This window comes from Chanodichthys erythropterus, chromosome 8 (genome assembly GCF_024489055.1).
Source record: "Chanodichthys erythropterus isolate Z2021 chromosome 8, ASM2448905v1, whole genome shotgun sequence".
Classification (NCBI taxonomy): Eukaryota; Metazoa; Chordata; class Actinopteri; order Cypriniformes; family Xenocyprididae; genus Chanodichthys; species Chanodichthys erythropterus.
The window spans coordinates 28,865,044-28,892,680 of NC_090228.1; the positions used below are offsets into that span (position 1 = coordinate 28,865,044).

Consider the following 27,637-nt stretch of genomic DNA (forward strand, 5'->3'; position numbering starts at 1 on the left):
TGAATAAACTTACCACAGTATGTGCTTATAGTATGCAGCAATGACACTACAGCTTCAGTAACAAGCAAAATTTTTTTTTTTTTTTTTTTTTTAATATTTGCCTTCCATAGCAGCTAGATAGCCTTAAGAACAGCTTGTTCTAAATAGCAACTAGACCTTTAAGAACGAGCGTTTCCAATGGCACTATAGCTTTAAGAAAAACGATGTTTACTATGTGCTGCGCCACAACAGAAAAGCCGTTTGCACCATGAATCTTAGTTTTTTCTGTCTCTACTGCAAAGCTGCTTGAATCTGCGATGTATAGCGCTAAACACGGCGATCCGACCAGCGTGTATGTTGCTATACAAACGAAAGCGCCCCGACCAGCGTGTGCGGCGATCAAGCCGGTTGCCAAATGACAACAGATAAGTAACGCACATCGCCAAATACGATCGCAAAAGCTTTGCAAAAACATTTTTACTGAGAAGGACTAGAAGCCTAAGCAACAGTGATAGCTTTAACAACATCATGAGTTAGCTTTAAAACAATGAGCATTAAAAATAAAAATGCGCGTTAAAAGAACTTAGCTTAGCTTCGTGGAAAAATTCAGAGATGAAGGAGAGTGAAATAGCCGGCTGTAACGTGGATGTTTGATCTTGTCTCGAAACGCTTCTTCATGCGGGGAGTGCAGATCATCTGAACTGCCAGTCCATGTCTAATTGCAGCGATGCGAGAAGCAATGCTAACCTTAACTCAGTCATTTCCAATCAGTCGGCTTATGATCAATGCGGTGAATGAGAGGTGAATTCCACAAATTTGCACAATTCCTAGTGAGATGATGCTGTTTGCCTGTTGAGTTTGCCATTTAATTTGCTCCTGAGAAATGCAATAGCTGCTGATAATACTGAGGAGCTTATATATAGATGCCGTAATAGGCGTCGTATTCCTATAGGTAGACGCAAGTCACCTGGGAGTCAGCTGATGCAAGCTTGACTGACGTGACCTGCCAGAACTGACGCTACGCTAGATATAATCCTTGTTGCCAATATGTTATATTTATCCCTTTTGATATAACATGAATAATACACTGAGACGATTGCCGTGTTAACTCACTTTTTTTTACTGGAAACTCAGACTTCTTTGGTTATACCAACACAACATACAAGGGAGTGAACTAGAGCGCCCTCTAGTGCATAAAAACATTAAGTGCATATATCACAATACAGATATTTTATACCTAAATACTAAATACTGAATCCTGTGCTTGAAAGTATGTGTTTTACTAAGAGCATGTAACTGTACAGACATCCTAGTCTTAATTTGACCCGTATAATCATGTTAACTGTTAACTTTATTACATGCTGTACAATATACCAGTCCAGCAGTCCAGTCTCTTTATCCTACTTCCCAGGAAATCTACAGAATACCAATCAGGTGATGTGCTCCAGGAGAGCCTTTAGTGTGGGCTGTTAAACTGAACTCTGCTGGTCGTGTCCCTGCAGGAACTGAACTGTATACACCTAATAAAGTAATTAGTTATAGTAACTAGTTACTTCTCACAAATAGTAACTGAGTTACTTCATTGTAAAAGTAACTAATTACCAAAGAAAGCAACTATTGCATTACTTTTTAATTTTCTTTTTTCAGATATGTCAAATAATGTGGATGCCCCAATATTAAATATGTTAAATGAATTAAATAGACACTAAATAGAATAAAACATTATAATAAAACACTGTACACTAATCTACACTATTTTTATTTGGACAATGTGGGATAATGGACCACATTTATCAAACGAACGTAGAGACCAGCGTACATTCGAAAGGAAAAATCAGCTTACGATAACGCTCACGTGAATGAACGGGCGTTGATAAATGTGACGGCTGAAAACTGTCGTCATTAAAATATCAAGCCTCGCCCTATAGTTTACGACACAGAGAAACATAACCCAGGCATGAAAAGGAAGTGTTTTTATTGTTGCTATTGCCTCCTGTGAGACTTTGCTTATAACTACTACAAACTGAGCCTTAAGAAAGAATAAGCACAAGAGAGTCTTCTACGTCATTCCTGAAGAACTTCAACCTGTGGGCGGGTGAGCACTTTATGGTTAGCCAGGCTAGATTCCCTTATCTTTACCCTACCTGAATAATCATAGGGTTAAAGGTGAAAGATAAAAAAGACACACCGAGTAACATGGAATATAATCATAATGAAATTCCCAGAAGATAAAGCCATAAAATTATAGCAGCAAAGAGCAAACGCTTCCACTTAATTTTGATGGTCCCTTTAACACATTCTGTTGACTATGAGTAACGTTGTACCTTCATGTCTACTAACTCTCATTAGACTATTAGTAGTGTGTTAGTAGACTGGTAGGGTTAGACTAAGTTTACATGTAGCTGCAAAGTTACTTATAGTCAACAGAATGTTCAAAAGAGACCATCAAAATAAAGTGTTAACAAACTATTTTTGCAACAATTAAGATGTCAGGAATTATGTAAAAGAAGACTTAAGATTGATGAAATGCAGTTAAAAAAAAAAAAAAAAACCTTTATTAATGAAAGGCAATTGAAGAATAAGGGGCCCGGGCCACAAAGTCCCAAACAATCAAACAGAGTTCTAACGTAACAGCAGAACAAATGTAGACAAGATACTGAGTCAACTAACTAGAACTAGTACTGGGAAGGTCAAACAAGACTCTAAAAAACAAGACTAATATATAGCTGCAAGCAGCGATGAAAGGGCCCTCGCACCCGGGCTCACCGCCACCCGTTGGCCTCAGGAAAACAGTGAACAGTGGGCGACATGCATGTAATTGAGTGAATACAGGAGAATTATGGCCAAGTCATTTCAAAGTGCTACACTTCCTGCTGCCAACAGGTGGCGCTTTAACTATTGCCATGTAGATGTCTTCAGGCCAGGACTATTATCAGACACTGTATGCCTGAGTTTCAACAACTTCCTGTTTCATGGCGAAACATCAAACTTTGTCAGGCCGCCACGGACACGCCCTTCAGCAAAAACTCTAGATCTTCATAATTTAACGTTGCGAAGGCCTGCGAAGGGCTGTTACATGTGTGTACCGAATTTCATACCTGTATGTGAAACATAGCACGAGGGGCACTTCACTGAAATATTGTAGGTGGCGCTATCGAGCCATTTTGCCACGCCTAATTCTGAGACCCATAACAGACGTAAATTTTCACCAGTTCTGATAATTACAGTAACAGAAACCACATCAAAACACAGGAGGAAGTGGTTTAGTCTAAAAGATTTATAGAGCCAGTTTATTACCCTCTTGTTGAGCAATACTCTGTCTAGCCAGATATATTTCTGTGGAAGTTTTCTTCCAGTGAAAATGCCTTAAGGAAACATTTCCTGAACAGTACTACTATAAATATGACCAAAGAACGCAGTTGATTTCATCTGAAGACATTACCAGACGACTTCATTTCTTAACATACCGAATACACACAAGGACTCCAGGTGAGACACCACTTTAAAATGATACAAACAGGTTATGCTATGACAGTGAGAATAGTATGGTGTTCATATTGTGCCATAATTAAACAAACAAATCCAGCATTTTGTAAAGAAACACAATCTGCTTTAAGTATATAAATATCCCCATTGTTCATTGTTATTTACTGCAGTCATGGCATCAAAACCCATTGAAGTGGCAGCTCTGGGAAGACCTCTGTATCCTGGTATGCTGTATGACTGCCGCAGTGATACCTTCATTCCAGGTGCTGTAAAATGCTTTTTACTCCCTTTTTCATCCAAATGTGAATCAACAAAACCGTACATGTGTGGTCATTTTGAGACATAAGCACTCAAATATTACACCAGTACTCTTACAGATGTAACCAGTGGCTCGCGCAGCCATCGACACCGGTTATGAAAAACTTTGTCTGCGTTGTGTAGCTTTGTGGTTGTTGGACACGGGACAGCAGTAAGCAGTTCGTTGGATCTTTTATTCTGATACAAAAGAACATATGCAGCCTCTGTGAGTGAATTGCTCTCGTTCTCTCTTTCCCATTCAGTTACAATGTAGAAAGGGGCAGAATAGGAACATGAAACATAAATCGAGTAAAGAAAAATCACATTATACAGGAAAATTGTATTAACAGATAAACATACCTGATACAAAAGTACATACTGTACTGTATGCAGCCTCTGTGAATTGCCCTTGTTCTCTCTATCAAATAAATATGATGTACACATCATGTGATGACCATGTGCTCATTTCCACATATTAAGGTCAAAGACAAAAATAAACTAATAAATAGACGCCATTCTTCGTATGATGTAACGAGTACATCAGGTGTTATAGGAAGTGTTTCTGGTTCTGGCTGACCAAATTTATGCAGCCTAACAATTTACATGAACTGAATTATAGAAGTATATATAATATGTATGCAAGTTAAAACAGATGTGTTTTTAGTCTAGATTTAAACTGACAGAGTGTGTCTGCTTCCCGAACAATGCTAGGAAGATTGTTCCAGAGTTTAGGTGCCAAATAGGAGAAGGATCTACCGCCTGCAGTTGATTTTGATATTCTAGGTATTATCAGCTGGCCTGAATTCTGAGATCGAAATAAACGTGAAGGACTATAATGCATTAAGAGCTCGCTCAGGTACTGGGGAGCTAAACCATTTAGTGCTTTGTAAGTAATTAGCAAGATTTTAAAATCTATACGATGTTTAACAGGAAGCCAATGCAGTGATGACAGAACTGGGCTAATATGGTCATACTTCCTAGTTCTAGTAAGAACTCTAGCTGCTGCGTTTTGGACCAGCTGGAGGTTGTTTATTAGGCGTGCAGGGTAACCACCCAGTAGAGCAGTGGTTCTCCACCTTTTTTTTCCCAGTGGGCCGCACTATGGTCCAAGTGCACGGGCTGCATATCATTTACATATGAAGTCACCAATGAAAACCGATCAGATTTAATGTTATGGTATTATCAGATAATTAGGGGTTCAAGCACGTAGTGCTGAAACCCTATTGTATTTGTCCTGATTTTTATTATTATTATTATTATTATTATTATTATTATTAGGGGTTCAAGCACGTAGTGCTGAAACCCTATTGTAATTGTACTGATTTTTAGGGGTTCAAGCACGAAGTGCTGAAACCCTATTGTAATTGTACTGATTTTTATTAGGGGTTCAAGCACGAAGTGCTGAAACCCTATTGTAATTGTACTGATTTTTATTATTATTATTATTATTATTTTCCCCTAAAACGCATCGTGCAGCCCAAACTGTAAGAGCTGGAACCTTGAAACTTTGCCAGATGGTAGTACAAAAATCGAGGAGAGGTTGACAAAGTATGACCCAAATCGGCCAATAGGTGGCGCTACAGCGCAAAAAAATAAATTTTCAGACATTTTTGGCCATAGCTCGTAAACCGCTTGACGTAGACTCAAAAACTGTACATCGTTGCATTCCTTGGGTTAGTACGAACAAAATTGTTTGCGCCTTTTTTTGCTCTACGACGCACCGTTTTTCCGTAAAATTGACCTATAGCCCAAACCTACTTTTGCGAACTAGTCCTAGGATTTTCAACCGATCGGAACCAAACCACTGCAGAAATATTCTCTGGACACTGAATATCAATAATTATCAAAAAAAAGTTTAAATTTCGAATTTTGCACGAAACAGTACGCCAAAAACATCTATGCTAACATTAGCCAAATGCTATTTTTAGCTATAACTCTTGAATGGAATGGAATATCTTCACCAAACTTGGTACATATATGTATAAGCTCAGTCTTTGGTCATCACGCCTCGGTAATCACGTGGTGTTTCATAAAACCACATAATATGCATATCAGTTGATAGATCTCCTCATGCTGAACAACGTTGCCTCTAGAACCAATGCTGTCAATCAAATTGTTCATTAATTATTCGCAAATATGTGAAAAACCTACTTTTGCGAACTAGTCCTAGGTTTTTTGCCCGATCGGAACGAAACCAGTGTAGGACAATTCTATGGACTCTCTAGATCAATAATTATCAAAAAAAAGTTGAACTTTGCCCTTTGGATTGCTATAACTGGGTCATTTAGAAAATGGGCGTGGCTAAATATACCCAAAAGCCTATAAAACCTAAACAAAAGCTCAGAACTTCACGAAAATAGGAGAGCACATGAAGTAGAAGCATGCCAATTTTCGTGTAAATCGGACAATAGTTGGCGCTATAATTGTGAAAAAACTTTAAAAAACATACGTTTTTAATGGTTTTAGATGTAAATATATATAACTTTGGATGTGTTTGACATATTTTCACGGGAGTCACGTCTTTAGACTCCTGAATCCTTGCCGAGTCCAACGATACCAAACATGCTAGGTTTCGCCTTACGGTTTGTGTAGCGTTGTGATTTAGCGCTTAAAAAACATTTGGCTATATCTTCGAAACCGTTAGTCCGATCGCGACGAAACCAGCGTAGGAAACACGGAACCTAAGTTGGTTTACTAGATGTTAAAGCCCAATTGTCAAAATTTTGATAGGAAGTGGCAAAATAATCCAATAAAAGTCTTTCATGGGTCATTTTTTATGCGCTCTTATATATACGTGTCTATAACTTCAAAACGAAATGAGATATTTTCACCAAATTTAACACACATATGTATGGACACATTCTGAGGACACCCTGCAAAAATGGTGGGAATCGGGCAATAGATGGCGCTGTAACTGTCAAAAAACCTTTATAAACCATGTTTTTCCTTGCTAAATTGCCTGAATTGGCTGTAAATTGTCTTTTCTGTTTATGATCTAAATGTTTCCATGTTTGCTAAATAAAATATAATACCTTTGTATGTGCTTAAAGGCCTTAAATGCTTGAACCCCGGTAAATGCTGCTTGCAGCTTTAATATTATTATTATAATTAAATGTTGCACACACAGAAGAGGTGGTGTTTTATGTGTGGCACATATGGTATTTTATTTCTGTCACACTCTGCAAAATCAACTAATACTATAAGAATTTTTTTTTTCACGGTGTGTTGAAATGGCTGGTAGTGTGACTTCATATCAAAGTGAAACTCTCTTGTTCAATAAACTCCTGTTACACAAACCCCTGATATACAGTATGTCACAGAAAATTAGAACAATGTATTCCTCCAAATAAAATCTAACTTACTGACATTAGCATTTCAGTAATCAGATAATAATGCTCAATGAACATACACAAAATGTATACAAGCACTTTAAGTAACTATTTAACTCTGGATGTAAATTCTCTTCAACAGCATCGTAACAGTCACCAAACTGACAGAATGTTATATAGGCCACAGCACAGATGCGGTTCATTTTTATCGATTTAAAATACAAGTACATCAAATTCAAATGTTTTTTGACATTGTAGGTTTTGCATATGCCGAAAAAAAAGTCTGCCCATCTCACTCATTGACAGCAAACTGATTCTTCCCTTCGCTGCTGATGCTACGACTCTTCTTGTTTTCAATGTTTTCATTCATTGGTATGATCCTTATTTCATTTTTCTCCTCTAATAACAAATTTGTCCGTTTTGATCACTAAATTTACAAAAATAACGGCTACGATAGGAATTCTGCCAAAGAGCGCGCTTGTAAGTGTTTGATAACTGAGTACTCAGTACATAGTAGGTCTGGACATGTCTGAAAATAATATAATCCTCACCAAAATGATTTTATATGACAAAAAAATATTGTAGTTCAAACTTATATTTGTCACAGACACGTCAGGCTCCACCATGCACCAATCACAACGCTCCCAATCACCGGAATACTGATCACCGTCACCTGCACATCATTATCCCCTTCATCACCACCAGTATATAGAGCACTCACACCCTGCACTCACTGTCCGGTGTCGTTGAGCAATACTCACCTGTATGCTTACCTCAAGGACTCCCTCGCTCGCTACTTACCTGTCTCCTGTGCATCCCGATCTCCCAGTGTGTTCCTCGTCTGTGTGTGAGTGCTCCTACGTCTCCAACGTTCTCCAGCTCCATCCAGTTCAAAGACTCTGTCATCTGCAATCACAAAAGGACCATAACTATCACCAGTCATTACCATTGCTCATCTGTTCTATCCTGCTTGCCTTATCTGCTCACTGGTTTTATAATAGACACTGCTTACCTGTTTACATCTGTGTCTGACCCCTCTGTATCATAACAATATTAATTTAATCCTATTTAATTGAAAAAAAAATCTTTTTTTTAAAAATGTGGTCTGCGTATCATGAGCTGCATTTGCATTTGTGAAGGGCTGCAGGTTGAGAACCACTGCAGTAGAGCACTACAGTAACCTAGCCGTAGTTCCATATTTGTCATTGAGAGCATATGTCGTAGTTTAGGTATATTTTTAATATGGAAGAATGCAGTTTTACAGATGCTAGTAACATGGCCTTCAAATGAAAGATTGGTATCAAAGAGCACACCCAGGTTCCTAACTGACGACGAAGACTTAACAGAGCAGCCATCATCAAGTGTTAGACAGTATTCTAGGTTATTACGTGAAGAAGTTTTTGGTCCAAAAATTAGAATCTCTGTTTTCTATGAATTTAGTAGTAGGAAATTTTGTGAATTGGTCAGTTTCGTCAGAAATATAGAGCTGAGTATCATCAGCGTAACAGTGAAAACTAACGCCATGCTTCCTAATGATATCTCCCAAGGGCAGCATGTACAGACTGAAAAGCAACGGTCCTAGTACTGAGCCTTGCGGTACTCCATATTTAACTTGTGATCGATATGACTTCTCTTCGTTTACTACTACAAACTGATAACGGTCAGATAAGTATGATTTGAACCATGCCAATGCAATTCCACTAATGCCAACATAGTTTTCGAGTCTATTTAAAAGAATGTTGTGAAAATAAGATTAAGAGGAACCAAATGAGTCCTACCTTTCTCATTCAGTTACAATGTAGAAAGGGAAGAGAAGAAAACAGAAAATTGGAAATAACCCTAAAGCCCCGGGTATACTTCAGCCATCCGCGTTCATGCACTGTCCGCATGACATAATTTTCGTCATGCAGAGGGCTCACGGCCGGCCGCACACCCCGTCTGCGTGCAGCCCAAATTTCGAGATCGCGTGGACAGTGTGCGTGCAACAGCGCATGGGCAAGCAAGACAGATGAGTCCACTAGGTGGCAATACGCACAGTACTGAGCACAATGTGCAGTTGTCGAAGAAGAGTGTGTGAAGAGTGATTCAAAAATAAGACGAGTAAACTCAGAAGCATGCCTTCTTTGATTCCTGTTCTCTTGGTGTATCTTCTGAACTATTCTTCTCCGATCCTGCCCAGCGAATGTCCGGTTGATGACACGATGTCTGGTAATAGTATAGAAAAATTGTACTGCGCATGTGTCGAACTCAGTCATCTGCGCGCATCCTTGGTTTAGTATACTTTGAAAGATGCGCGGACACGACTACGCATGTGACGTATCCGGGCGCGAAAAGTGAAGTATACCCGAGGCTTAACCCTAACAGGAAACAGGAAATTATGTTGGCTTATAATATCACATCAATTAAAAGGGAAATCACTCACATTTCAATCAGGCAGTCACATCAGGAATATGCAAAAAAACAATTGTGTATCAATTTTAATCAAGAATACATATATTTAACAGTATACTTTCTGTACGTTACAAAGATACAAAATCGGCATGTTACCTTCAACAGTACATTGTGTCCTCATGCGTAACTGTTAAAGCCATTTCTCATTTCAGGTGTTACTCTGTGGGATAAGAAGTCACTGAGTGAAGATTTGGACAGTCATCCACAGCCCATGACAAATTTGAAGTTCAGTAGCTCCGACTCTCTCTCTAGTAAGTCCAGTCTCCTGGATGTAAGTGCTTCCCTGAAGGCCAGCTTCTTGGGAGGACTGGTGGAGGTGGGAGGATCTGCCAAGTTTCTCCGTGACACCAAATCCTCAAACCAACAGTCTAGAGTTACAATGAATCACAAAGAAACCACCAGATTTGAACAGCTCACCATGTCCCATCTGGGCTCAGCTCAGATCACCTACCCTGAGGTGTTTGACCAGAAAACTGCGACTCATGTGGTCACGGCTGTACTGTACGGAGCTCAGGCTGTCATGGTGTTTGATCTGACATTTTCAGAAGAAGAAAACAAGCAGGAGATTGAGGGAAAACTGAATGTCATGGTCAAGAACATCCCTGAATTTTCTATTGAGGGAAAAGGAGCTCTAGAAATGACAGATGGGGATAAGAAAGTGGCTGAGAGCATCTCCTGCACATTTTATGGTGACGTCCGCCTTGATCAGAACCCAACCACTTACATGGAGGCTCTTGAGGTGTACAAGACGCTCCCCACTATTCTGAAGGAGAAACCACAGAATGCAGTTCCAGTAAAAGTCTGGCTCTATCCTCTTTCTCTTCTGGATACAAAAGCAGCTCAGTTGGTGAGAGGAATCACCACACGTCTGGTTTCCAACACTGAAGATATAATAGAGGGGCTGTTGGAGGCAGAGAGGACATGCAATGATCTCTCCAGAAATCCACTGGTAAATGTTTTCAGAGACATCAAAGAGAGGCTCAGTTTATTTCAGGGCTCTCTCAACATTTACAAAACAGTGCTCATGAAAGCAGTGGCCAGAGTCTTGCCTGCTATACGAGGAGGAGGGATGGAGGAGAAGTCGCTGGAAGACATCCTGAAGATCCACTACAGCTCCCCTTTCAATGCTGACATGCTTAACCAGTGGTTAGATGATGCCAAGTTTGAACTTGATCTCTTGAGTTCTCAAACCAAGATGCTAGAGGGAATCAAAACTGAAGACTCAAACCATCTCAACATCCTCCTCCTTAATCCTGATATTGATGTTGTGGTGTGCTTGACCTTCACATCTCTGAAGTATGAAGACCAGTATCTTTCAAACCTGAAGGAGTTTCTGGAATCAGAAGAGTTCAAGAAGCTAGATGAGGTAGTGAAAAAGAGCTCTAGCATGTTCATAACAGAAGAGTGGTTCAACGATCCTGATGTCATCTCAAAGATGAGAGAGAACTTATCTCTTTTCAGAAGTTTTTCTGAGACTAACAAAGATGAAAAGAGATACAGATTCATTATTTCTGCCATCTCTGATCCATCAAGTCCAGGCTCCTCCATCTATCTGTATGAAAAAGGGAAGCTGACAGACACACAGTTCCAGCCCGTGTCGAAGCCTCCCCCACCAGAAGTGAAGGAGGTCCTGAAGCACAGTGTGTCCCTGAAACTGCAGAAGTCCCCGACTGGAGAAACTGTGCAGTACAGAGTGGAGTACAAGCAGGTGAAAGAGGAAGAGTGGCTTGTCATAAACACACCTGATGAAGACTTTACTCTGACTGGATTGGAGTTAGGAAAGCAGTACTTGATCCGCTACAGGATTGTGGGTAAAGTGGGAGTGAGTGAAGCCAGTGACACTATCAGCCCCATACCGCCTTCAGGTAAGTTCTATATTTTGCATTAATCTTTATCTTTTTAAAATTTATATATAATATGCTTCATGTTTGGATTGACAATCATATTTCCTAACAGGTGTGGCTATTAATAAATGTGTAGCATGTTTCACATTTTACTGTATATAAGAACATATTATTTCCTTTGTTCATGTTGTTACAAATATTCTGTAAAGACACAGAGTATATTATGTATTTAATGTAGGTTACTGTACTTAATCAGATGACATTCACAATAATCAATACAAAGCCTTGAACAAGTGAAAACCAATAGGACATTTAAAAATATAGCTAACATAAAAATAATAAAAAACAACAAACTGTTACAATTACTGGTAGAAGGATGAGGCAGATACGGATTTCTACAATAACAGACGTTCTTTTAATAAACAAAGGCAAGGAATACCAAACATACACACTAAGCAAAACAGAGAACGGACAATGAGTGAAGGGAGTGAGTGCAATATAAAGGGAGTGCTGATGATCAAGTCCAGGTGCAGGTGATGAGTGATGATAGGAGATGACGAGGGAAGTGAGTGCAGGTGAAGAAACAGGAGGATCATGGGAAACGTAGTCCAGGGAAACAAGGGATATGTGACACAAACGGCTCATAATTAAAACAAAACTGTAATGATTGGTCAAACAGGTTTGAATCCAAATGCAAGCTTTTATTGTGCAGGTGCGTTGTCAAACAGGGGCAGACAGGAACAGCAAGGGACAGGCAAAATCATGGTCACAGTATAGGCAGAAGTCGAGGCAGGCAGATATCACTCACAGGTCAGGAAACAATATACAGTCCAAAGGTAGGCGGCAGAGAATCTTAAACAGGTAACAGACAGGATCGGTAAAAGGCAGGCAGACAGACAGACAGACAGACAGACAGACAGAAAGAATAACAATGCTCGGAATTGTAACCGAGGAAAACAAGACTTCACAATGATGTGATGTGAATGAGAGTCTTTTATAGTCCGGTTAATGTGCTGCAGCTGGGTGTGGCGATTACTGATTAGTGTGGAGTGTGTGCAGGTGACTGGCAGGGAGGATTATGGGAATTGGAGTCCGGGAAGTGACAGGAATCGTGACAAAAACACACACACAAACAACAAATAATCATCTTAAAACACAAAACCGTTGACTCTTAAGCCCACTGTAGCACACATTTTCACTTAATCCATACAGTTATGGATAACGATAATACACACTACTTACTCATAGTCACACAATGTTGATGTTCAAGAACACAGTATAACAATAATAATTTGCACCATTGGTTGTGTGATTTACTGTTAAAGGTTTTTTTAGCTGGTCTGAACTAAAGCGGATGACATGTTACTTATGATATTTCCCGGTGAGACTTTTTATTTTGGTCATACAAGATGTAGAATCTGTAATTATGATGTAACTATCTATCCATCTGTCTGTCCGTTTATCTATCTATTCGTCTGTCTATCTATCTGTCTGTCTGTTGCTGTCCGTATTACATAATACTGTAATAAAGACAAAGTCACAGTTGAATCTACATTGTCAAGTAGCAGGAGTTGTCTCTAAGTCTCAAGCCAAAAAAAAAAAAAGACAGTATTGCAAGTTCTTGTGCTGTTCAATACATTTTCTGCAAAGTTAGGTGAAGAATGAAAAATAAATTAGTTTGAAGTAAACAGAGCCTTTAAGAGATGTTTTTTTTTTTGTAACACATAACTTACATTTGACCGACCTTTATTTTATTTACTCTGTAAATGCTGTAATGCTAGTAACATCAGTTAATGATGAAATAGTGTTCACTTTACAATAAGGTTCACAAATTCCATTAATAAATGCTTTGTTGAATGTAAGTAATGATAGTAAAGTGCATATAAACATGAACATCATATCTGTTAATGTTCAGATGGTTTCCACTTCAGAATTATGTTTCCAGCCCAAATCAATGCCTTATTAATAAATAATGCTGAAAAGGTACACAAAGACATTTTTACCTTTAGAGTAAGATGAGTTAGAAATGTGTCAAATGCTACATAAACTAATGTAAATATGTACAGTAAGTTAACCTTAAAACATTAAGGCTATTTACAGGCATTGTTCATGATTAATTCATGTTAACTAATGCATTAACTAATGTTAACTATGTGTGCTGTTAACGTGAATAGATGCATTAATACAAGCGTGAGTTAACATTAACAAACATTAACTAATGCTGAACAGAGGTGTTGTTCATGGTTCCCTTTCAAGCGCTTTGGGAACACCTCTGCGTGATTGCGTCGTGAAGCACATGTGAAATCTGTCCAATGGCGTGACGGAACATCATAGGCGGGTGACGTCATGACCAGGAAACTATAAAGCACACCTGATCCAAACAGAGTTAGCTTCTGTGTCTTCAGTAAGCGCTATATGTGAAACTGTCTGTCTTATTTACTGTTGTTTGTCTACCAAGTCATTCAAGCACACACATTTAAGACATTATGGCGACTAAACTAGTGCAGCAATTCAAGCCGTGTGCACCTCCTTGTCCTCGCTACATCACGGCGGGAGATGCACACGAGCTTTGTGTTGTTTGCCTGGGAGTGGAGCATGCACAGTCAGCTCTCGAGGGAGCTGGCTGTGTACACTGCGAGCAAATGTCAATTAAGACGCTCCGCTCCTGCCGGGCGCTTTTCGAGGAAAGCGGTTCGGTTCGTGCTCCCCGCGGCTCGGGTGCCGCTGCTGTCGAGGCACAGCGAAGGCTCGCGTCGTTTCTCTGCCTTTACCTGCGGGACCCAGCGCTTCATTTCAGGAGGCAGAAGCACGCTCTGCGCCGATGCTGCAGCGCTCCAGTTCCGAGGAATTGGACGTTGTTAGTATCGATCAAAGTGAAAGTTATGAGTAGCCACCACACATACAAACATATGAAAAAGAGAAAGAGTTAGTGGAGGTTGTTACTAGAGCGGTGGCCAGATATAAGCTGGCCGACCGAGAAACAGGAAGCCCGTCAAGCGAGTTTATTAAACGAGCGCTTTCTTCCATCTCGCGCACAACCTCCTCGCCGGGGCTTGCCTTTTTTTCCCGAGGTGTGGAGGTCGTGGAACAGACCCGCGTCCTATCTGGTCTTTAGTCCGCAGATATCTAATTACAGTAATATAATGGGACTAAAAATGCATGGTTATGAGGAAATGCCACGGGTGGAAGAGAGACGCTCGCAAGCTATCTCTCCCCCGAGTCGGCAGCCTCCCTAAAAGCCCCGAAATTACCCACTAAGCCACTACGTACATCTTCAGCTTTACTGGGTAAAGCATACTCGGCAGCAGGTCAGGCGGCAGCCTATTTACATACTATGGCTGTCCTCCAAGCTTATCAATCCAACCTGCTTAAAGACCTAGATGAGGGTGGGGAAGTCAGTCGCGAGGCATTTACAGAGCATAGAAAAGCAACAGATCCTTCTCTCCGTGCTACCAAGGAGACCGCCAGATCAATTGGGCGGTCTATGGCAGCCCTGGTGGCCACGGAGAGACATCTATGGCTCAACCTCGCCGACATGAAAGATAACGATCGGTCTTTTCTTCTTGATGCTCCACTAACACCACCTGGCCTCTTCGGCGACTCAGTCAACACAGTCGTCGAGAGGATTCAGGAAGCTAAAAAACAGGCAGCTGCTTTTTCTAAATTTCTTCCCCGCCGATCTCAGGTCTCTGGGACTGCTAGTCAAAAAGTGCAGTCCCAGCCGAGTACGAGCTCCTCATATCAGGCGCAACAAAACCCTTACCCTTGGTCGGCTTCGGTTGTGAGCGTTGCTTCCCGCACCCCCCCCCACAGAAAGACTGGGGGTCGGATCAGCGCTCACAACCGAAGCCGACCAAGGGTAAGATGGATCTGAGGACAATCATTATCCAACGGAAGGCTTCGGGAAAAAAGTCCTGACGCCAGTGGACGCCACCGGGGTGAGTCGGTGTCCACCTTAGTGCATGGTGCCCGTCTCCCCTCGGTGCCCTCAGGGGGTCGTTCTGCCAACCCTGCCACCTTGTGGGCTTCAGGGCGCAGCGGCTCTCATCGAACGTATATCCCAGCGTCCACCCGGCAATGTAGTGGCGCTGGGGTGTTCACTCCCTCCGAGGAGGGATCAAAAATGGCCAGTTTGGTTGCTTCCTGCCGGTTCGCCGCTTCAGGACACCAGGCTAGTCATACATCAAACACCAGAGGTCTGTCTTGAGAGACTGATTCCCTTAGTAGATTTTTTGGCAGCGTGGAAACTTCTGTCAAACGTATCTCAATGGGTCCTGCACACAGTAGAATTTGGATACAGAATTCAGTTCGGGTTGTGACCGCCCAGGTTCAACGGGGTGCTTTTCACCGAGGTGAGCCCCGAGCAGGCTCTGGTTATGGAACAAGAAGTACAGACTCTCTTGCGAAAAGAAGCTATAGAAAGGGTTCCTTCTCCCAGCAAGGTGTCAGGGTTTTACAGCCGGTACTTCATAGTTCCGAAAAAGGATGATGGGTTGCGTCCCATTCTAGATCTGCGCCTATTGAATCGCTCTGTCAAGAAGCTCAGAAGTTCAGAATGCTAACTCTGAAACAAATCGTGTCACAAATCAAGTCCGAGGACTGGTTTGTCACGATAGATCTGAAAGACGCATACTTTCATATACCCATCCTACCTCAACACAGAAAGTTCCTGAGGTTCGCTTTCGGGGGCAAAGCGTACCAATATCGGGTTCTTCCCTTTGGCCTAGCTTTATCTCCCCGCTCCTTCACAAAATGCGTGGATGCAGCTCTGGCTCCGTTGCGACTCCAGGGCATCCACGTGTTGAATTACATAGACGACTGGTTAATTCTAGCACAGTCAGAAGAATTGGTGGTTCAGCATCGAGATGCTGTTCTTGCCCATATGAAGCGTCTGGGGTTATGGCTAAACACAAAGAAGAGTGTGCTTTCTCCAGCTCAGAGAACCTCTTTTCTAGGTGTAATTTGGGATTCAGTGTCAATGCAAGCACGTCTATCGCCAGCTCGCATAGAGGCCATTCTCATAGCTGTGAACAAACTGAAGCTAGGTCAGTCACTTACTGTGAAACAGTTTCAGAGACTGTTAGGTCTGATGGCAGCTGCGTCCAACGTGATACCTTTTGGCCTGCTGTACATGAGACCTTTGCAGTGGAGGCTCAAAACCAAGGGGTTTCCGTTTCGCATGCCTTCGTGCTTGTGTCATGTGGAAAAAACCTTGGTTACTTTCCCAAGGCCTGGTGTTGGGGGCTCCTTGTCGTCGTGAAACGCCAACGACGGATGCATCCCTCACTGGCTGTGGGGCGGTCATGAGTGGCTGCTCGACTCAGGGTCTGTGGAGGGGTCATTATCCTTCCTGGCACATAAACCAGTTGGAGATGATGGCTGTGTTCCTGGCATTTCCTCCCAGATCTCAGGGGCCATCATGTGTTGGTCCGTACGGACAACACAGCGGTGGTCTCTTACATAAACCATCAGGGGGGTCTGTGGTCGCACCCCTTATGCAAGTTGGCACACCAGATCCTTCTGTGGGCCCAGGGGAAGTTGCTGTCAGTCAGGGCAGTATACATTCCCGGGCGTGTGAATCAGGAAGCAGACATCCTGTCGAGGCAGGGGCTGAGGCCCGGGGAGTGGAGACTCCACCCCGAGGTGGTGGAGCTCCTTTGGGAGCGCATCGGGAAAGCGGATGTGGATCTGTTTGCGTCTCTGGAAACGACCCAGTGTCCTGTATATTTCTCCCTCACACATCCAGCCCCTCTGGGGTTGGACACCATGGTGCAGATGTGGCCGAGGCCGCGTCTGTACGCCTTTCCCCCGATTGCTCTGCTTCCGGGAGTTTTGGAGAGAGTGCGCCAAGACGGGGTCCAGTTGCTATTAGTAGCCCCGTTTTGGCCGGGACGAGTTTGGTTTTCGGACCTTATGTCTCTCCTCGACGGCTCTCCCCTGGAGATTCCGATCAGGAGGGACCTACTCTCACAGGCGGGGGGCTCAATCCTTCACCCCCACCCGGAGTTGTGGAAGTTGTGGGCGTGGCCTCTGAGGGGACACAGCTCATAGATTCCGGTCTCCCTACTGAGGTAGTGGAGACCATGCTTCATTCCAGAGCTCCCTCCACGAGGAGGCTGTATTCCTTGAAATGGACTGTTTTCTCTTTATGGTGTAGAGAACATAATTTTCTTCAAGAAGAGTTTTCTTCTGGTTTATCTCCTTCTACGTTAAAGGTCTACGTGGCGGCCATTGCGGCTTACCACTTGCATTTAGAGGGTGCTTCTCTTGGCAGACACCCATGGGTTACTCGCTTCCTTCGTGGTACTCTGAGGTTGAGGCCTGCGGCACGTCAGAGAGTTCCATCCTGGGACTTGGCAATAGTGTCTATTGCTCCGTTTGAGCCTGTTGAAGAGGTTCACGTAAAGTTCCTCACTCTAAAGACTCTTTTCCTCCTCGCTATCTCATCATTAAAGAGAATTGGTGACCTTCAAGCCCTTTCGGTCTCTCCATCTTGCTTGGACTTCGCGCCAGGCATGGTCAAAGCCTTCCTCTTTCCTCAGGAAGGTTATGTTCCTAAGGTCCCCACTAATGTGGTGGGCCCTATTGTGTTGCAGGCCTTTTGTCCTCCTCCATTTCTGGATCCAGACCAGGAAAAACTTAATTTGCTGTGCCCAGTCAGGGCTTTGGATGCCTACGTTCACAGAGCTGCCCTGTGGCGTAAAACGAATCAACTGTTTGTGTGTTTTGGGGCCCCACGTATGGGGCACCCAGCATCCAAGCAAACGTTGAGTAAGTGGGTAGTCGAGGCTATCTCACTTGAGTATGAGTCTGCCGGACATCCTTCACCACTTAAGGTCTGTGCTCACTCTACTCAGAGTATGGCGGCCTCTTTGGTCTTATTGTCTGGAGTGTCCCTCCAAGAAATTTGTGATGCGCCGCACACTTTTGTTAGGTTTTATAACCTAGATGTGGCCTCAACCCCGGGTTCAAGAGTGCTGGTGTCTTAGTGTGCGCTGGACAGTTTCACACGGACAGGCACTTGGTTCTATGGCGACATGGGTATCTCGCTCCCAAAGTGCTTAACGTAGCGTGAGTTCCCTTGAAAGGGAACGTCTCAGGTTACGTATGTAACCATGGTTCCCTGAGAGGGAACGAGATGCTGCGTCACGTTGCCATACTCCCTGCATGCCTGTAATAGACTTACTTCGACTTTCGAAAAGCTAACTCTGTGTTGGGTCAGGTGTGCTTTATAGTTTCCTGGTCATGACGTCACCCGCCTATGACGTTCCGTCACGCCATTGGAATGATTTCACATGTGCTTCACGACGCAATCACACAGAGGCGTTCCCAAAGCGCTTGACACAGCGTCTCGTTCCCTCTCAGGGAACCATGGTTACATACGTAACCTGAGACGTTAGTCAGTGTTAACTAATGCATTAACTAATGTTAACTAATACAACCTTAGGTGTCATCAAGACACTCGTGTGCATCATACAGATGGAGAGAGATACGTGCAATATGTTGTAAATGTACACAAGGAATTGTGATTTTTTAATAAACAACATAGAAAACATTTTTGCTGTATTTTTGTATTATTAGATTAATCTGGAACCTTATATATATATTATATATCGTCCATTGTTGAATGCGGCACCAGTGCAGTTTGTTCTCGACTCCTGATCTGATCCTGTAATTTACATATTTCAAAACTCTGGACAATGTATACATTGTACAATTTATATTCTATATTAAACATTTATGGGACTGTAGATCATATCAAATACATGTAATTTGATGTTTTGTTTATTGCTGTAAATTATATGGGATGACGTCTGGAAAAATTGGAAAGGTTTTAAAAAAACATGTCAACCCTTTAAATCTTAAAATTGCGAGAAATAGCGGTGTACTGATAACAATATCCCTGCTGAAAAAATCAGTGTCTCTTTGAGAAAGACTAATAAGGAGGTCAAGGTTTAATCTAAGACTTATGAAGTGATATGATTACTGTGTATATGAGCAAAGTGAAATCTGAGCCCTATTCCCTCTCTAATCAGATCTGTGATCAGTTCATGTCTACAGAAGTGAAATCAAATATGGTGACGTGTCAATAACGATATCAATCCCTCAGTAGTGGTTGTGTCAGGATCTGGGCTGTAAACAGCATTTCTCTAAATATCTTCTGTGTTGGAGGATTTCCGCGCAGAGAAGCTCAAAAAGATCTCATGATTCATCTGCTCTCAGAAATGATCCTCCATCATCTCATGTAGATCCTCATATTAGAAATATGTTAGTAATGGATGCAGGGATGATTTTCTCTTGATTATAATCACACTCTTCATGTCTCTTGATTTCCACAGAAACTGATCCCAAGACCAGGAATGACTTCCTACAATGTAAGTTACTGAGAAAACAAGCAGATAAACTCACTGAGTGTGTTCATGTGAAAGAAGAGATGAAGAGTTTTAGAGTCGATCGTGTATTGAAAATATTGAACATAAAGAGTTCAGATTAGGGTTGTAACGGTATGAGATTTCCACAGTATGATAACAGTCTCAGAAAATATCACGGTATCACGGTATATTAAACAATCAATTATTAATATTATCATCAGTTAAAATGACCAATAAATTAATGAAAATGTTTGTTTTGTCTATTCAAATTTCAATAATCAAAAACAGTCAAGTAAATTTAATAAATGGATTAGATCAATAACATTTATTTAATCATTTATTAAAATTCTGAAATTCTGGTTTGACTTAATTCTTCTAGATTCGAGTTTCAGTGTATTTGACAATGGTTTTTCTCAAATAAAATGATGAAATGCTTATTAAGCCTTATCTCAGAGAAACCTTGGATATGTTTGTGTTCATGTCCTCAGATAACGAGACGACAAACATGGAAAAAACAATAAGAGTGTATGTAGTAGTATGTAGTACACAAAACAGCGCAGGTCACTCACACAGACAGACACGCAAAACACACATATATTTATACAGCAGCATATATTTATTATATTTAAATAATCATATATTTATTATATTTTTTGCCCTTTATCTCAAATGCCTTGCTTGAGTATGCAGTCAGATAACGCCTCTCAAAGACAAGAGACGCTGGAATGGTTTTCAACATTTACTGCTGTCCAAAGAATAATGTAAAACTGTAAATGTACAAAATACAGAATTCTAAGAGTACAGAGTCAATAACACGTTCACATAAGCACAACAAAGGCTCTTTACATTCCATAGAGGCTAGTTAACATTAAAGGGTTAGTTCACCCAAAAATGAAAATTATGTCATTAATGACTCGCCCTCATGTCGTTCCAAACCCGTAAGACCTCCGTTCATCTTCAGAACACAGTTTGAGATATTTTAGATTTAGTCCAAGAGCTTTCTGTTCCTCCGTTGAAAATGTATGTATGGTATACTGTCCATGTCCAGAAAGGTAATAAAAACATCATCAGAGTAGTCCATGTGACATCAGTGGGTTAGTTAGAAGTTTTTGAAGCATCGAAAATACATTTTGGTCCAAAAATAACAAAAACTACGACTTTATTCAGCATTGTCTTCTCTTCCGGGTCTGTTGTCAATCCTTGTTCACGACTCCGCAGTGACGCTGCTGACATGTTATCTGGTGCGCCCGAGCTTCGTTACAGTCTGAGGGAGACGCACGCTGTAAACAAAACAACCTTCGCAAACATGTCTAAGGATTTCGACACAGAGGAAGACTTGCATTTTTTTGCTCAGCCATATTTATTTGAACCCGAATACACGGACGAAGAACTAAGAGCGATGGAAGAAGCTCCTACACAGCAGCAACCGCTGTCACAAGCTTCGGAAAGGCAAAGAGCAATGGAGACCTGGTGGTGTCACTGCGGATCGTCAACAACAGACCCGGAAGAGAAGACAATGCTGAATAAAGTCGTAGTTTTTGTTATTTTTGGACCAAAATGTATTTTAGATGCTTCAAAAACTTCTAACTAACATATATTAACATACACATATATATATATATATATATTGTGCTTCAATTGTGTTTTCTTTCTGGCTGCGAGCCACGTCAAGAGCTCTGAATCAGACTACCTCTTTCCATATATATATGTATATATATATTTCTATATATATATAATTTTTATCTGTATTTTTTATCTAGTTTGTATACAGATGCTGCAGTAGCCACGATCAAAATGAGTAGACGACATTTGAAACTAAGCTATAAAGGGTCATGAAACCCCCCTGTTTTACCCTGGTCGTTCACACCTCTGAGTTTCAAAAAGTCTGTGAAAATGGGCTTGTAAAGCTCTGGAAAATTGGGAGTGTAGAGGAGGAGAAGAGGGGAGAGAACAACCAATGAAACACAGACATACAACACACTCATTATACAGAATAATGAATATCAATATATGAGCACAGAGAAAATGACAGCAAACTCCCAAGCACAAGGGAGAATGTGAAAGAATATTTAATAGGGCTAATAATAGGCTACTTTGATTACATTTACGAGCACTGCAGTCTCAAAATCATTCTTTTAGAATAATCGTGTCGTCACGTTCAGATAGGCTACACCACTGTATCAGTGTCCAGTTTGCACATATAATTCATTTGAAGAAGACTTGATGAAATATGTGTGCATAACTACACCGTGCTGGTTAATGTTTGGTGCAGGAGAATGTGTGAAATAAAAACTTTAAACACGGATACTTTATTCTGTATGAGCTATGTGTCACGCAGAGGTCGCGTTAACCGAAAATTATCCGTCATTGACGGAATTTTTTTATCAATGACGGAAAAATCTGAAGGCCGTCCGTCACATTGACAGATTACACTCAGGGTGATCTATTGTAAATTGTAACTGTAATTCACACCCCTGTCCAGTTGGTGGCGAGTGCGCTCCAATGTAGCAGCAGAGCACTGGATCCAGAACAAAAATTAAACTGACACGAATCTTTTGCTATGCGTTTAATACCGCACAGGCGAGTACCCGGAAGCTACAACGATATATGACGCCACATTAAAGAGCGCCAAAACGGTATTTATTGCTTGAATTTCTTAATGAAATGGACAGAATTTGAAATCTTAGACTTTTGTTCCGTATCAAAAGCAACACAAAGCCTTAAGCCTATTGCGATTTATTGGATGGGAGGCGCACAATGTACTGTTTAATCATCAACTGAAAACAGCATATAGCCTACCAAGAGATCGACTGTGATTTACGAATTGATATTGGTCTTATGAATGTGAGCAAAACAGCAAGGAGACATCTGAACTGTTTATTAATAAAGTAATGTTTTCTGAATCAGTGTCGACTGCAAAGATTGACATTGCTGACTCTCGTCATCTCCTCATAGTGGACGCGCCTAGAGAGAGAATGCACTTCATTCGGTTTAGTCTACATAATCAGAGAGCATATTTCTTTTCGTTAAAGTAGATGTTTAAAGCTTTCTATAGATATATTTCTCATGTCTGCGAGGCAAGCAGCCGCTGAGTTTCGGTTCATTTAGCCTATAAGACGCGCTCCAGTTCACGCGCCAGTGATCGCGCCCACGCCTCCATGTCATGATTTTATTGCCTGCTATATTTGCTTCTTATTTATTACATCCAGGCAGTTGGTTCATGAAACACTGATTAAAATTAAGATACAATTTTTACAAAACGAAATTCACTTTAAAGAAAGACTTTCTACTAAATAAAACTTAATGAAGTGTTTAAAATCATGTCTGACACACTCCATGTCTCCAGATATATTGCGCATCTTATGATGCATCTTACTCATGCTGTTCACTTTTCATAATCGAATAAATGAATTTAAAACATAACATAGGACTATTTAAACATATATATGAAACTACGTTTTCTTTAATGGCTACAACACGTAGCCTACAGTACAGAGAAATTTCATGTTAAAGTAAAAGTTACGCAGTCTAATCTAATAATCTGTTCTTCAAAATAAATGGATAAGCCTATCGTCCAGTAGGTTCATAATTAAAAATGAAAATGTGAACAAAAATCAAAAAAAAAATTAAATGTGTTATTATAATTAAAATATGAAAATGACGGATAAAAACAGATTATGACGGAATCTTAACGGACAATGTTAAAGTCTAATGCAATCTCTGGTGTCACGTGGCTAGTGTTACTAAACTCATCGCGGAGCTCCGCGCTGAAACCGAGCATATGCGCGCTCCGCCTGTATATCATAAAAACAATCGTATTTTTCATGTGTTCATATTCAAACTCCAGTTCTGACCGCATCGCGAGCAAAATACAAACAACACTCATGCTGTGCTGAGGGAAACAGCCTACGGCTCGCGTGTTTGAACGCAGCTAGAGCAGGCAGAGGTGAATGAGCCGCACTTTTGTGACATTTGAATTCTCTGCTGTAATGCGATCTCACGCGAACATATTTTCCATTTGTGCTGGTAGATTACAGCAAAACAATCCACATGCACACAAACCTCTGCTCTGGTCGCGTCGCAGGAAAACACATTGTGTTGTAGCACTGAGGAAACGAACACCAATGATACGTCTCTGAATGACAAGAGACTGAGGCGAGAGAAGTGATGCTTCCTCATGCATAATACCGAAATTATAATCGTATAATTTTATTCATCTTCTGTACCATTGACCTGTGGGATTCCTCAGGGCTCCACATTAGCTCCTATGTTATTTTCTTTGTACATGCTCCCTCTTGGTACCATCTTCGAAAAGCATGGCTTAAATTATCATTGCTATGCAGACGACACACAAATATATTTTCCTCTTAAAAACACAAGAATGGCATTGAACAAGTGGCCGCTTGCCTTTTAGATGTCAAAACATGGATGGCTCTGAATTTTTTAAGTTTGAATGAGAGAAAAACAGAGGTTGTGGTGTTTACCCCCTCTGATGTACATGGTACAGGAGATGTAAATCTTGGTGTTCTGGCACCTTATGTTAAGCCATGTGTGAAAAACTTGGGCGTGTGGTTGGATAGTGCCCTAAAGCTCCATAAACAGATCAACCAAGTTGTGAAGTCCAGCTTTTATCAGCTGCGAACCTTAGTAAAAATGAAATCCTTTCTGTCATTTGCAAACTTTGAAAGAGTAATACATTGTTTTATCACAACAAGACTTGATTATTGTAATTCTCTTTATTTGGGGATTAATCAATCTTCCATAAATCGCCTTCAGATGATTCAAAATGCTGCTGCCAGAGCCCTGACAGGAGTTCGCAAACGGGAACATATAACTCCTGTCCTTCAGTCACTCCATTGGCTACCTGTGCGGTATAGGATACATTTTAAAGTACTGGTATCAGTTTTTAAGTCGCTAAATGGGTCAGCACCACCTTACCTTTCAAATTTGCTGACAATCCATCAGCCTACACGCGCTCTCAGGTCTGCCAACCTGAGGCTCTTAGTGGCTCCTAGATCGAGGCTCAAGACCAGGGGAGATCGAGCCTTTTCAATAGCGGCACCAAAACTCTGGAACAGTTTGCCCACTGACATTAGAACTGCTTCTACTCTGTCCATTTTTAAATCCAAGTTAAAAACTTTTTTATTTGAGTTGTCTTATGCTATATGACGGGTGATGATGTTGTCCTGTTTCGATGTTGTGTCATTTATGCTGCGATTTTGTCGTTTTTACATTGTACAGCACATTGGTCAACGGCAGTTGTGTTTAATTGTGCTTTATAAATAAATTGAAATTGAAATTGAAATTGTAAGCATACTACAGCACAGTGATTGGATTAAATGAGCTTTATGTCATGAATATATGTCGAGAATCTACGTCAGCATGTTCGACCATGCCCATACTTGGGCTGACAGTACATGATTACGTCAGATTTTGTGACGTTGCTCCGACTCAGCTTTTCAAACAGGAAGACAGAAATCGCTCTGAAAAATGCAAAAATAAGTATTTTTCACTTATGAATAACATTAATGAGTACCTTTAGTGTTTTCAATGATGTGCAGCCTATACATATCTGTTTACATCTCAAAAAAAGTGTTTTGGGCTTTCATGACACTTTAAATAAAAATTGTATCTGTTATATTGTTATGCCAGTAGGTGGCGACCAGTGGCTGTTAAAATGTATTTCATTAATTTCATTTTTTTTTTCATGATGAATTCTCTAAATTAATAATAATAAAAAATGATTAGACTCATCTATAACAGTTTAGACATCTATAAATTAATTTTGAACATTAAATAAAACATTTTGTCAGAAACTCAAGTAAATTAGCCCTACATATTAATTTGTTTGATTGTGTAAATTGCTTTTTGAATCGTGGCAAAACCGTGATCTATATTCTAAAAAATATATATTATCCAGAGTCATAAATCCCCCGAGCCATTTTGATTACTCTTTGATATAGTCCTATTTGATGATCAGTAGTTCTCTAAATATAATAATTCAATAAGCATTTATTTAGGCTACAATAAGCACTTAACTTTAAAAAATATTAAATATTTTATTACCTATCTAGAGAGCTGGCTGACTACAGTAGGCTAAGTTTGAAACTGATATAATTTGCACATGTAGTTATTATAAAGATACTTAATTTCTTTACAACTTATAGTTGTTATTTTAACAGTCAGTTATGTAAGTTTGAAGGTTAATAGCTTCTAGCAACATTAAGTCCAGGAGAGAAGACAATTCTAGAGAAAAAGCATGTCTGATTTACATGAAACAAAGTTTGAGCGAGAGCAAATAATGCCACGAAACTGCCTCAAATGAACTATAATGACGAGAAGAAAGCTGTGCGCGCTGCAGTCAGAGGTTCTTGATTCTCTGACGACTTTTTATTGGTTAAAATGAATGGAGTATCTGAGCCCGAGCACCCACCGGATTTCACTGCATTGAGATGCGCGTCTCGGAAACGGGAAGAATCGGCTGCCGCTTCACATTGCCACTCACCGCATAATCATGAACTCTCACGCACAAAGATAATAACAGCGTGAAATAAGCAAACCATTAAGTCTAAAAACAGTTGTTGCATTTTACCGCGCAGCATGCAGCAGTGTAACAAATCAACGTGAAAATAACAAATGGATCAGAAATCTGGGGGGCCCTACATGTTAATGAGGGGGCTTAGGCTACGCTATTGGTACATTTAGATGTTGTGCAAACTGTAGACAATTGTACTTATTCTTCCGCACACGTGCCTAAACACATTCAAACTGATTAAATCACTAAGAAATCAAGTCTGATGTGAACAAGAAACTGATTGTTCAGAGACCTGAACTTATTGTTCTGAGAAATAAAAGCCTCATTCGACAATTGAGCCAAAGTGACTGAGAAAAACTGTCAACTTTCCAGCTGAAAACCTTCAAACTTTAAGCTTTTAAAACTACTTCAAACTTTGTCTACAAACGTTTTTATCTAGTTCCTGATTGTGATGTGTTTTATCTCCATCAGATTCCCTTCAGTTCACTGCGGATCCGAACACAGTGAATAAACACCTCCGTCTGTCTGAGGAGAACACACTGATTACTGACACTGACACACCACAGTCGTATCCTGATCATCCAGACAGATTTGATTGTGTGTCTCAGGTGTTGTGTAGAGAGAGTGTGAGTGATCGACGCTGTTACTGGGAGATTGAGTGGAGTGGAGATGATGGTGTGTTTATATCAGTGTCATATAAGAGCATCAGCAGGAAGGGATGGGGTTATGATTGTGAGTTTGGATATAATGATCAGTCCTGGAGTTTGTTCTGCTCTCCTGACAATTACTCATTTAGACACAATAAGATAGAGACTGTTCTCCCTGTAAAGCCCATCATCAGCAGAACAGTGAATGGGGAGAATCACTATAGAATCGGAGTGTATGTGGATCACAGTGCAGGAACTCTGTCCTTCTACAGCGTCTCTGGAGACACAATGATCCTCATCCACACAGTCCAGACCACATTCACTCAACCACTCTATCCTGGGTTTAGGCTTTATCCTACAGGATCATCAGTGAAACTGTGTGATTAAATCAGACTGTAGAGAAATTCTACCCATAATGCTTTGAGCTGATGATGAATCAGTGACAGTGAGATGTTATAGAGTCTCTTATTTTCTCTTCATTACATTAATTACTACAGTTGAACATCTGTCTGTGCAATAACATCAGAATAAATTACATTATAAATCCTCATATGGATCAGTGTGTGTGTGTGTGTGTTCTTGTTTATATTACATTGACCAAATGTCCCCACAATGTAATATAAACCTGAGATCACCAGCCAGCGGTCCCCACAAGGTAAATGGATTACAGTTTTTTACAATCACTTTGCTACTATTT

At 40.7% G+C, this 27,637-nt stretch overlaps 1 protein-coding gene across 1 annotated transcript; it reads left to right on the forward strand.

The window, feature by feature from the left end:
• Window positions 1-3,328: 3,328 nt before the first annotated feature.
• On the forward strand, window positions 3,329-27,484 carry LOC137024675 (stonustoxin subunit alpha-like). The gene is made up of 5 exons (XM_067392486.1): window positions 3,329-3,468; window positions 3,636-3,728; window positions 9,695-11,407; window positions 19,726-19,761; window positions 26,765-27,484. Exons 2-5 carry the CDS (start codon window positions 3,638-3,640, stop codon window positions 27,325-27,327), a joined length of 2,403 nt encoding a protein of 800 aa, XP_067248587.1. The 5' UTR covers window positions 3,329-3,468; window positions 3,636-3,637; the 3' UTR covers window positions 27,328-27,484.
• Window positions 27,485-27,637: the final 153 nt, after the last annotated feature.